At 35.0% G+C, this 12,840-nt stretch overlaps 1 protein-coding gene across 3 annotated transcripts; it reads left to right on the forward strand.

The window, feature by feature from the left end:
- Positions 1-929: 929 nt before the first annotated feature.
- inpp5kb (inositol polyphosphate-5-phosphatase Kb) lies at positions 930-12,389 on the forward strand. Of its 3 annotated transcripts, XM_065290786.2 has the most exons (14): positions 930-1,146; positions 1,473-1,527; positions 4,904-5,008; positions 6,303-6,411; positions 7,003-7,119; positions 7,462-7,637; positions 7,718-7,829; positions 8,332-8,441; positions 8,565-8,591; positions 10,368-10,578; positions 10,674-10,811; positions 10,929-11,012; positions 11,267-11,371; positions 11,473-12,387. In XM_065290786.2, exons 1-14 carry the CDS (start codon positions 1,053-1,055, stop codon positions 11,539-11,541), a joined length of 1,512 nt encoding a protein of 503 aa, XP_065146858.1. In that variant the 5' UTR covers positions 930-1,052; the 3' UTR covers positions 11,542-12,387. The 3 variants fall into 3 exon arrangements, with proteins under 3 accessions (XP_065146858.1, XP_065146856.1, XP_065146857.1); XM_065290784.2 differs by lacking the exons at positions 930-1,146; positions 1,473-1,527 and adding an exon at positions 3,808-4,472 and having other exon boundaries at positions 11,473-12,388; XM_065290785.2 differs by lacking the exons at positions 930-1,146; positions 1,473-1,527; positions 8,565-8,591 and adding an exon at positions 3,808-4,472 and having other exon boundaries at positions 11,473-12,389.
- The last annotated feature ends 451 nt before the right edge of the window (positions 12,390-12,840 follow it).

Below are 12,840 nucleotides of genomic sequence, written 5' to 3' on the forward strand. Positions count from 1 at the left end.
CACATACTGATGAAATGTACCTATAATGCACTGTAAGTTGCTTTGGATGAAATCATCTGCCAAATGCATTCATTTAAACATGCATCATGCACTGAATGGATATATACTTTCCCTTTACTCTCTTTTAACCCATTCGAACCTGATTTTTCAGGTGTTTAATCAGCGTGCCTTATTCTTTTGATTGGTTGATTAGGATTTGATCATAAAACTCAGTCAGGACACAATCCTGAAACACTCTCATCCATACACAATTTGTGATGCTGTGCAGATTGAGCAATCAAAAGAATTGGTGGAGGGGGGTACCACATACCCCTTTCAATTAAATCTTCAGTCTAATCAGGATTAAACAGATTTAATTAAAACAGATTAAGCAAAACCCTGCTTATGAGGCCTTCAGAGAGGGTGATGTGTTTGGTTCAAATATTTGGAGTTGAATTTTATTAATGGGAATGTCACTTATTTATTAATTCATTATAATCAATCAAAGCCAACAAGGGTAATATTAATTAATTAATTACAATTACAATTAATAACAATTCTTTAAAAAGTGTGTTTTGGGGGTTAGGTACACCAAAATGGGATGTTTGAAAAGTCAAATTTACTCTCAACATGGTTTCTATAAGTCCTCATTAAGATCAGCTTTGAAAGAAATGCGACTATCCAAGGTTTGAGGAAATCCTCAAGGCAGGATTATTTTTTATTTATGAATTACTAAACCATGGTATTACCATCACACAGTATGCTAGTGTCCTTGACGTGAGAATGATGTTAATGGCTTATCCATGGTATGAGTATTTAAAAAAATAAACTCTTGGAAAACAACTTACAACAGTGTAGTAGTATATACTGATGTAATGCACATTGTATAGCTACATACTGCTTATATTGAACAAAACTAAAACTAGCTTTAAGTAAGAATTAATAGAAAGAATATGATTTATTCACGTAGTATTTAACGATGAGTAAGGACAAAACCGAATCTATAAAACCTTTACGTCGTTTAAAAGAAGCACTGTGTCTTTAAGAGCTATCTGTGGAGAGTAAAAGCGAGTATGCGAGTACGCGAGAGGGAGTTAACACTAAACTTTAACACAATGAGGAATAAAGGATTTAAGACATCTCCTGAAACGACGGAAACTACTGAAGGTAAAAAATTTTGTCGATTGTTTATTTGTTTGTGACTACAATTATTTGCTTTAAGTGACTTTAAAGATGGGTTGATTTTGCCAGGCATATTTTGAGCCGCAAATAATCATCTTTCGTTTTAGTATTTTCAGAAAATTGTTTATATTATCGTTTATGGGTTGATAATGGGTGAATTTATCGCGCCTTTATAACGCACGAGACCTGCGCTATCATTACCAGGTCTAGGTTGAATAAAAACTCATCATGTTAAAATGTTTTGGATGGGATGAGGCAGGATCAACAGTGTTTGTCTACATGTAAATGTTGTACTATGTGTTTGCCCGCAGGTTCGAGTATGAGCTCGCTAAATGATGGACGCAGACACGGACATCAAACTCACAGGTAACATCAACATCAGCATCACATTCAACACAACACAAAATAACCCGTCAGGAGATTGAGATATGAGAAAGTAAATAAATATTTGTTGTGTCCCCAGAGTATGTGAAGTTTTAGCTCAAAATATCATAGATAATTTATTATAACATGTTAAAATTGCCACTTTGTAGGGGTGAGCAGAAATGTGCCGTTTTTGGATGTGTCCTTTAAAATGCAAATGAGCTGATCTCTGCACTAAATGATAATGCCTTGTTTGGATAGTGCAGATTAAGGGGTGGTATTATCCCCTTCTGACATCACAAGTGGAGCCAAATTTCAATGACTTATTTTTTCACATGCTTGCAGAGAATGGTTTACCAAAACTAAGTTACTGGGTTTTTTGTTACATTTTCTAGGTTGATAGAAGCACTAGGGACCCAATTATAGCACTTAAACATGGAAAAAGTCAGATTTTCATGATATGTCCCCTTTAAAGCTGATGAGAGAGGTATAAAATGTACCCTATTCTGGTTAAAAAATATAACAGTTATGCCAACCAGGACAATAATACACATTTCAAATTTACATTTATGCAAAAGATGCCACCCACATAATAATACTATAGTAAGCTTTAATATTAACTGTAATAAACTATTGTAACATTTTAGATACGTTAGTGTTGTCGAACCTTAAATACTAAACTATATTCAGTACTTAAAGTACTGCAGTTCATCAGTTCACTATGCTACAAACGCTTTAGTATACAGTAGGCCTACATTAACAAAGTGTAGTAATTACTGTTAGTATATTACAAATATCTACAGTTTACTATAGTCATTTTAAAATTTACTACAGTATTTTTTCATGTGGGGTTTTTCTAAAGTGACTTATGCTACATTAAAATTAAGATACATTTTATCAGTATGTGTATTCCGTGGGAATTGAACCCATGACCTTTATGTTGCTACTGTAACACTTTAACAATTGATCTACAAAATTGGTGAAGTGCTTTTGTTAGAAGTAGTTTAAAAAGATTAAATCGTTATTCAGTAAAACAATATTACACCTATGAGTATCAATATTAATGTTCGCAAATCTGTTTCACTTGAATGATTGACATTTTTTCTAAAGACTTTCACTTACACCCTAAGTGATTTTGATATTATGGTTAAAGTGCTTAAGGTAGCACTGATGTGTTCACATCAAAAATGAGAAAAATTTTAGTCTCTGCAAGAATCTCAGGAGAGTCACAAGATCAATTGTTTTTTTGACATCTCTTTCTTTCTTTACTGCTGAATGCTTCCTTGCCTCTTAAGAATTTACATGTGACTGTATTACAGAGTATTCGGGTAGATAAATATCTTGCAAGTATTCTACTTAGTACTTAGATTTAAAGGGGACATATCATAAAAATCTCAAAAATATCCTGACTTCTTCCATGTTTAAGTGCTATAATTGGGTCCCCAGTGCTTCTATCAACCTAGAAAATGTGAAAAGGATCAACCCAGTAAAGTTTTGGTAAACCATTCTCTGCAAGCATGTACAAAAATTTGTCTCCCCTTGTGATGTCAGAAGGGGATAATACCACCCCCTTAATCTGCACTATCCAACCACGGCACTGCCATTTAGTGCAGATATCAGCTCATTTGCATTTAAAAAGACACACCCAAAATGGCACATTTTTGCTCACACATACAAATTGGCAATTTTAACATGCTATAATAAATTATCTATATGGTTTTTTGAGCTAGAAGTTCACATACGTACTCTGGGGACAACAAAGATTTATCTAAAACTCCTTATGTAAATTATGACTTCATGACAATACTGTGGGTCAGACAGATGACCTGTTTGGACAATTATGTTGGTGTATGTTTCATAAGATGCTGAAGATTTACAACAGCTTATTCACAAATCTGATTAATGATAATAACTGCGTTGTATAACTTTATGGCAAGCTATAGCATTGTTTTCAAAAACCGCAAAAAATGACCAAAGATCGCTTTATCCTTTTCATACGTAGACATTTCCCCAAATCTTTGGAAAAACAAGTTTTTGTAAGGTGAAATAAATAATCACATTGTTAAGGCCAATGCTTCCAGAAACCAGATTAGTATCTGTCGAAATTCAGTTTTGTCACTCAAGCCCTGTAACAATAAACACAGTGATTTACAGATTAGACCTGTTAGCCGTTTCTGCATTTGTACCCCTGACCTGTTTCACGTGACTGCAGGTTAGTCTCTAATCCCCAAAACTCTCCAAATCTCATGTCTTTATTCCAGAACATCCATTTTGTTACTTACAGCGCTCAAAGAAAAAGGCACACAATGAGAACAGACAATAAATCAAAATAAAGGATTGCGAACTACTGAAATCTACGGATTTCCAGGACTAATTTTTTTTTTTAAAGGACAAAGAAGACAAAATAAACATTTTCTGGACAAATCTGGGATATCTTGGAAATTGCTTAAGCAATGAAAGCTGATTTGGAAAAGAACAGCGAACGGCTATTTTAGGTAGGAAATAAAAGAGTCTACTAAACCTAAACCAGCTCTTCGATCTTTGTACTTTTACTGGATATCTGAACATTCCTGTCTCATTTGGCACAACAGGAGTACAAAATACCTCTAAGAAATTTTTTTTTAGTACAGTGTGATAGTGAATCTATCTACCAACTTCAGCTGAACGCTTGGTTATCATAAATCGTCTCTCAGTCCGTCAGTTGTATAGTGGAAAAACATTAGTAAGATGTGTGACATGTTGGACATCCCGCGTGCTCGCTCAGACAGCACATCCAGCACCGCATCGCAGTCTACTTCAGGACGACTGATACTGCGCCAGCGGATCGCCCAGCTGCTCACCTGTTTGGAAGATCTCAGCTCAGACGATGAGGCAAATGAGGAAGTGTCCCGGACGCTGGACGAAGCCTTTCATCTCTGTGGAAAATACATCAACAGAGAGTCATTCAGGTGTCTGAATTCACAGACGTAAACATCTTCAGCATTTCATTTCCCTGCTCTCATCAATCCTGTATACTTTGTGTGTTTATTGTGAGCATTATTAATTTTTTAAATCAAGACAGTGACCTCTAGGTTGTCTAATGTTTAAATGTGTCTTTGTTATTTTAAATATTTTGCATTATTTACTGTGCAGTTTGTATAATAGGGTTAACAATGCACTCATGATTTAAGGAGGCAGATCTTAACCTTAATTAAAAAAATGTTACGCCGAAAGTGTATAAGAGTAATAAAAACTCTGGCCTGCCAGCAGTTCTTGCTAAACTGTTTTTAACCCATTTTCTTTCCCAAAACTATGTCTCTATGGAATATATTTATAAATTCCCAGTTGATTTACTTTGATTTACTCATGCATGCTGGTTTGTTTCTATTCTCTTGTTTAGGCTGCACATGGTCACATGGAATGTCGGCACAGCGGAGCCGCCAGCTGATGTGAGGTCATTACTGCAGCTCGACTCGAACCCGTCCACTGACCTCTATGTGATTGGGTGAGTAACTGCCATCTGAAACAAAGGATATTGGCAATCACTGCATGTATTCATACTTTAATAAACATAAATAAAAATTCAATGATTTAAAAGATCCACTAACGTGCCCTGAAATGTGGATTTTATTGAAATACTTTCCAGTGAAACAGGAAGTTAGGGCAGGACATACGGAGTGGCCCCTCCCTGCTTTTGAAATAGCCAATAGGGTTTAATTTTCCTCAGCCTGGAATTTGACAAGAAGCTAAAGTGCAGAACTAAATCATAAAAATCATTGATCATTGACAAAATTTGTATGCATTCCAGAATATAGATTTTTAAATATTTTCTTTAAATATCTAAACATACAATATTACCTCTGTTTAAAAAAATATATATATACTTTTAGCCTACCTTCATTTGTCCTTTTTTTGTCACCTCTCAAATATGGGTTTGTTTCTTAAAAAATACAAAATTTTGAGAAGCTAAGATAATTGCATTTTTGCTGCACTTAGAGATAAAAGACTGATAGAGATCAGATTCAGAGTTTGAACTGTTTGACCTAAAGGGTTGCTTTCTGGTTTTATATGTCTGCCCAGTTGGGTAAGAGCGCCACCTGGTGGGTAATAGCAGAATCATGGATTGCCGGAAAAACTTGTCATTGGCATAGAACCGTTTTCTTTTAATTGACGAGTTTGTCAATGGCGCGGAAAGAGTTAAGGTTAACATAGTCATACTAAAAGACAAAAAACTTCAATTTTAATTTTATTGAGACTTTAACTCCAATTTACTTCAAAACACTAAAACATTTTCATGACCCCAAATCTAATAAAATTGCAACCAACCTCAATTTCGAAATGCAAAGAGAAGCTACAACAGCTGCCACAGGACAAACATGTCATCGTCCGAGACAACGTAGGCACGAAACAAGCACTGTAGAAACAGGCCTGCCAAAAAAACACGATTATGCGGTCGCATGGTTCAAAGCATAATCAGCCAAAGTCCTCATATTTATGAGGGGGGGGGCATTTTTCAAATATTATATAGCAATTCTGTCAAGAGATCCTTCTAAAAGTCCCACATTGCACCTTAAAAAAAAAAATTATATATGTAAATTTTTTTAGCATGCCTTTATTACTAAAATCTGACTAACAACACTTAATAAAACTGTTTTAGTAAAATGGCAGTGGAAGCGCGCAAAACTAAACTAAACTGAAGGGACAAATTAAAATAAAATGGAAATAAAACAAACATTGAATTCACAATTTATGTTTTGAAGACCTGTGACCCAATATAAGCAGATGTGTTTGTGTTGCAGGCTGCAGGAAGTGAATGCCGCTCCAGTAAAATATATCACTGATCTCGTCAATGAAGACTCGTGGTGTCATCTACTCATGGACACATTAGCACCAAATGGTTACGTCAAGGTATATGTATATAGATATAGTTATATATATCGAAATAAACTCCGTTTGGAGAGTGAGAAACTGCAACATTAGAATAGAGAAACAGAGATCAGGATGATCTTCTCATTAAGCCTCCATCATTGTTTAGTCCAGGCAAAGGAAAACACTAGAGGCTTTGTTTCGCACCACACTTTTGATCCAAGCCCCCTATTTTTCTATTCATAACTAATGCGCTCTGATTTTAAAAACATTCAAGGAATTTCTGGTAGCAATCTACTCACACCCCAGGTTAAAAATACACAATATTGTTCTCTAAAAAAAATCTGGGTTATTTTCAACCATCCAAACGGGACGAACCTAATCCTTTGGGTTGTAATTTAGCCTATGTTAAATTATGTAAAATGTAAAAAAATAACTTAACCCAACGGCTTGGTTTGTCATTTTATTTTGACCCAACCATATGTGGACAAAAAACAGTATTGTTTTAGTGTGTATTTGATTGTGAAAATATTTTGATTTCAAGAACAATAGACAATTGTGCTATTTGGTTTAAAAATTCACAGTAGTAACATAATCATAATACAATGCACAATTTATCTTCACTGTTTTTAGGTGACATCAATGAGGATGCAAGGTTTGCTGTTACTATTGTTTGCAAAGCAGATCCACCTTCCCTTCATCAGAGACATTCAAGGCACATACACCCGCACAGGGCTGTTTGGATACTGGGTATGAGACAGTGTTACTCTTCTAAAACTCTTGAAATTAATTCATAAAAAAATAATAATAATCTGATATCCATGTTTGCCATTTTTCATGTTGAATTTGGAATAATTAACTCCTGAGCATGTCTAACATTTTTTTTTATTATGAGAAGAGTGGCACAGTGGATAGCATAACACACAGTACTAACAATACAGTATATAATACCACCTACCCATGTATGATTTTTGCATTAAAATATCCAAAGATCACTGTGTTATATATTTTATTCACATGTTCCCGGCTTTCATCAAGTTTTTGATGAAAATTACATATTGTTCATTTAATATTTTTATTTATTCTCTCCAGGGTAATAAAGGTGCGGTGTCTGTGCGTTTCTCTTTCTACGGTCACATGCTGTGTTTTATGAACTGTCACTTGGCGGCTCATATGAACTACGCTCTGCAACGCTTGGATGAGTTTGAATACATACTGGACACACAAGATTTTGACATTTACAACACGCCCCATGTGCTTGACCACAAGTCAGTACATCGCATACGTTTATGCATAAAATATGGTTCTTATATTCTTAAGAAGAACGTACTTTTGTACCATCTTCTAGGGTGGTTTTCTGGTTTGGTGATCTGAACTTTCGTATTGCTGACCACGGCATGCACTTTGTTCGCTCCTCGATCAACAACGGCCGCTTTAACCTGCTGTGGGGAAAAGATCAGGTTAGACAAACAAACATTAGAAATTGACCCTCAAACACCTCTAAAGACACTGAAACCATATAGGATGACCATCTAGACAGCATCTAAAGGGCATCTAGACAAAGCAATTTCACAATGCATTGAGATGCATTTGCAATTAAGATATGGTCAGTTTTTAGATGTTTTAGCACATCTATTTTAAGGAGACTAATTAAAATTAGAAATTAGGATTTCATTTAGGTTTAAGAGAATCTGCAAGTTCCTGCTATTGCTCAAGTGTAAGGGGAGCTCACACCAAATACATCATACTTTAGCTTATAATTTTATTCTGTTTTAATTTTGCATGCACATTTCCTGTATTTTCTGGTTGTATACTAATAAAGAGACTGAGAAATAATAATAAATAGTCACTAAACCATTGCAAAAACAAAACATTTAATAGTGGCACGGTGGCCTAAGGCTTTTCCCAAGCTGTATATGTTTATCTTCTATTGTTTTCTATCTATTCTGTCTCTTACTGTAGTTGACCATGATGAAAAAGAATGAACCTATTCTTCAAGAGTTTGAAGAAGGACCTTTGTGCTTCAAACCAACATATAAATTTGACCGCTTTTCGGAGACCTACGATACAAGGTACCTTCACACACCTCTTAAAAGGAGAGAAGTACACTCATCTTAGCTCATTTCATATCACCAATTTATAACAATTTATACATTCTTTAGGGTGAAATTCACAACCATTCTTTCTTCACACAGAGCGCCGAAGACGTGGTTTGGCTTTACGTAAGATTTGACATGAAAAATTAGTGTTTGTTGCATGGTTCTTTTGTCTGCCTTAACAATACTACCATGCACCTCACATAAAATCCCAGCATACCCTGCCATCCGTAGTAAATGTATTTATACAAATGTAATGTTGTGATTGGGATTGGTTGTAGTTTTCTTGGTACGGCAAGATACATAACCCATCCACGACAGTCATTTGTATGTTGTAGCATGTCTACTTTGTTGAGGTTTACAGTCAGGCTATGTAATTTTCCATCAACATAAATGCCTGAACAGATGAGGTCTTCTGCATCGCTGAGCATTTAAACAAGTGCCAAATCTGTGTCTATACAGAAAAGAGAAAAATAGGCATCTCATTTAGCTGTCAAAATTATTATACAGTGCTGTATGTACCGTGAAACACGTTTAAGCTGTTTGATAAATTACAACGTATGAACGTTGCTTTAATTCAGGATTTATTTTAATAGAGCAGCGACAAAAATATGTTGATTTTCATAGTGTAGACTGTTCATTCTTTTTCCCGTTTCTCTCATCTTTCAGACCCTTCACCTTTAGCATGTCCACACACACAGTCTCAAGAGTAGCTTGATAACACAAAAGCTGTCAGTGTGTCAGTGGCTGACTTTGAGATCTGTCACACAGCATGTTACTCATCAAACTGCATGTCACTGTGTGCTTTAATGTGTGTAGAGTGCATGTCTCTCTCTCTCTCTCTCTCTCTCTCTCTCTTTCTGATGTATTTGCATATTGTTTTCCATTTCAGTGTTGGATCAAATAATATTGACATACCTTAATCTATATATCCAAGCATACGTGACATATAACGATTAAAATTAATAGTGATAATAGTGATATATTACATCTGCATACAATATGACCCTGGACCACAAAACCATAAATAGCACGTCTATATTTATAGCAATAAGCAAAAATACAATGGGTCTCATTTACTAATAATTGCATAAGTTTTTTTGTATTTATAATCACAATTGAACATCTTGCGAAAACTTTCCGCCTAATTCACAAAACGTGCGCACGCACATGGGTGATTCTCACGAAATCCAGATTTAGAAGGTCTCCAGCATCAGAATTTATAAAAAGCCCTTGAAGCGTATTTTTTTGCTCATATAAGATTGAGGTCTGAACTTACTGTAATCATTATTTTTAGAGGATTTTTAAAATATTTTCTATAGAATTATTTAATTATTTTAGATTATCATTATCAAAAATTATCATTACCGCAACATTACATTAAATATATGCATTTACAAATTCATGTTTCGTTAATGAGAACTAAAAAGTTGTCTAGGTACTATGACAAACAAAATTTCAACTTTTATCTGGAGAGAAAAAATAAGAACTGCTTACCTGGTAGCCATCTTGAGTGTCACAGTCAATTATGTCCCTTCCAACAATTTATTTTTAATAATGTTAGTTCCTCGAGAGCTTAAAGACTGATTGAAAATTGTTGCGGAGGATGAGAAACTTGGTTTTGGACACATTTATATTCCTTATTTTGTCTCTACATTTACCATATAGATGATGTAAAAAAAAATACTCTTATGACTGGTTTTGTGGTCCAAGGTCACATATAAGCACACTGTAAAAATTCTAAGTATTTATATGACACCAATGTGAAACATACTATTTCCAAAAATGTCAGGCTGTATGCAAAATGCACAGCACAGTCCATAGTAAGCAGTAAATTAGTTTTCTGTTTCAAATAGTATTGAATAAGGCTTAACTATTTTTTTGTTTCATCGCAACGTTCAGTGGGAAGAAGCGGAAACCGGCCTGGACAGATCGGATCTTATGGCGAATAAAGCCCAAATCAGGTGAGAGTGATGATGAGAGCAGATCAACAGCTGATGATGATGATGATGATGATGAATACACAGTTAAGGTGATTCAGGATATGTACACCTGTGATGTCTCATATGGGGTCAGTGACCACAAACCAGTCATTGGGACCTTCCGCATGGAGGTAAGAAATGTGTACTTATCATACGGGTGTGTTGTACAGTAGGGTGCTTAAAGCGTTTCGTTCATAATAAAAGTTACGAATGATCATTTACATAGATGAGAAAAAAAGTGGACACACCTCTGGTCACCCTGACCGCAGAGGGAATCTGGAGTGCAGATGAAGACGCCACGCTCACCTACACCATCCTGGAAACCTTTGAAGCCTCAACATGCGACTGGATTGGACTTTACAAGGTGAGAAAGACAGGGTGAGATAGTGATGGATGATCGAAACCATTAAAGTAGACAAAAAGGAGATCGGTATCATGAAGCAGGTCACTAACTAGAGTTGATTTATATCTCTGCGTGCAGATCGGCTTCAGAAGTGCCTCCGATTACATCACTTTCGCCTGGGTCAAAGATGATGAAGTGGCTGCCAATGGCGAAGTCGTGACGGTATGGTGGATTAATACTGTATTTTCTGTGTCAAGCGGGCATGCGCTGATAAAGTGTTGTTGATGATATTACTGACGTTAATAAAGACGATAAAGGGTTTATATTGATGAGGTATACATAGACTGTTATGGAGGCCTGGAATTTTCAGGAACTGTAAAGTTGTGATTTTTAGACCTGGTAAATGAATGAAAATCAAACAAATCTAAATGTTTACTTTGTGAATAAAAATTGTATAATGATGTTTTCTCTCAAAGGTCACTGTTAGTAAAGATGAGCTCCCCCTGCTGGCAGGGGACTACGTGCTTGGCTACTACAGCAGCAACATGCAAACACTTATTGCCTTAAGTCCGACTTTCCAGGTAGGTTTCACCTCCATCCATCCCTAAACACACACACACATCTGTTTCTGAGAATTAGGCTGCACATCTCAACTCACCTGCCTTGTCCTTTCTTGGTTAAGATTCTCGAGTCCATACGAGCTGTGATGGACGGTCTGATTCCTGAAAACATCAATGGATATGAGAAATAACTGAAAACATATGTTGCCCTTTCGGACATATGCTCACAGTATTACGAGACATCTGGTTTTAAAACCTGTAACTGATTCAGAAACAGCTTTAATCTCAGGGTTAAAATGATTCAAATGCCAGTTTAGTCAGTGAAAACCCTGATATGTCTTCTCAACTGTTCTCAAGTCATTAAGGTAAATCTGTAGCTCATATTATTGGTACATACTGTACAGTATTAAACCATACTTTTAGAATTTATAATACAAATAGTTATAAAAATGCACTTGCCACTAGATGGCAATAAAGAAATTACATAGTGAATAACTGAGGAGCTCAGATGCAAAAGAGATGAAATTAAACGAATGCTCACGACACGTATTATACATTTATCAAATATTTTCGCTCCAAATCTGCTTAATCCCATACTCAGGCCATTCAGAAATACCGGTGTGTTGTCAGAGTCTAATAAAAATGCTAATTTACAAAAAAACATGTCAGATACACTTTTGCATCCGAGCTTTTGTATTGTATAGTGTTTCTTTCTATAATAATGGGCTTTATTCTAAGGCTGTAATGCTGGTTATGAATAAAGAGGGGCTGTAGGAAAATCCAATAATGCTATATAATACATTCATATATATTATAATATACTAATAAATTAGAAGTACAGTTTATCATTTTGATGGTTAAATACATTTCTGAATAATAAATTCAACTTTTATAAAATTGCTTAAATGCATTCTTTTTTAATACCATACCTCAATCCATGAGTTTTATAGTTTAACAAGCCATGATTTCAGCTTTTTCTGGTAATTGTTATATTTAGTGTAACTGCAACTATTTGATTTATAAATTATGTCACATTGTAAACAATGTTTCTAAAGCAATTAAACACAGTTTTGTAATCTCTGAATGTATTGCTGTTCATTTTTTCCCTAATATTCGGAACAGTGAACATAAAAGGGCAACAGAGTATATATCAAAAAAATGTTAAATACAATGATAAACAGATATAAAAATTTAAATACAATAAAAAATAAAGAAATTCACATTAAAATAGGTATAAATTATTAAAAATTTAGTCAAATGACAGATTTAAAGTATAAGTCCATTTTCTTAAAAAAAAATCCAGATAATTTACTCCCACCATGTCATCCATAATGTTGATGTCTTTCTTTGTTCAGTCGAGAAGAAACTATGTTTAATTAGGGATTAGACTAGTCCTAGACTAAAATAAATGTAAGAGCTGTCCAAACTGAAAACAACTTGCACACTACACAGTAGTGCACACATCTTAAAATACATCAGTGCCCAATTTT

This window comes from Paramisgurnus dabryanus, chromosome 10 (genome assembly GCF_030506205.2).
Source record: "Paramisgurnus dabryanus chromosome 10, PD_genome_1.1, whole genome shotgun sequence".
NCBI classification, from domain to species: Eukaryota; Metazoa; Chordata; class Actinopteri; order Cypriniformes; family Cobitidae; genus Paramisgurnus; species Paramisgurnus dabryanus.

Coding starts and splice junctions, on each gene's coding strand:
- inpp5kb (XM_065290784.2), top strand. CDS start 4,252: ATGTGTGACATGTTGGACATCCCGCGTGCTCGCTCAGACAGCACATCC. Junction 4,473..4,903: donor ATCAACAGAGAGTCATTCAG/GTGTCTGAATTC, acceptor TCTCTTGTTTAG/GCTGCACATGGTCACATGGA. Junction 10,579..10,673: donor TTGGGACCTTCCGCATGGAG/GTAAGAAATGTG, acceptor TCATTTACATAG/ATGAGAAAAAAAGTGGACAC.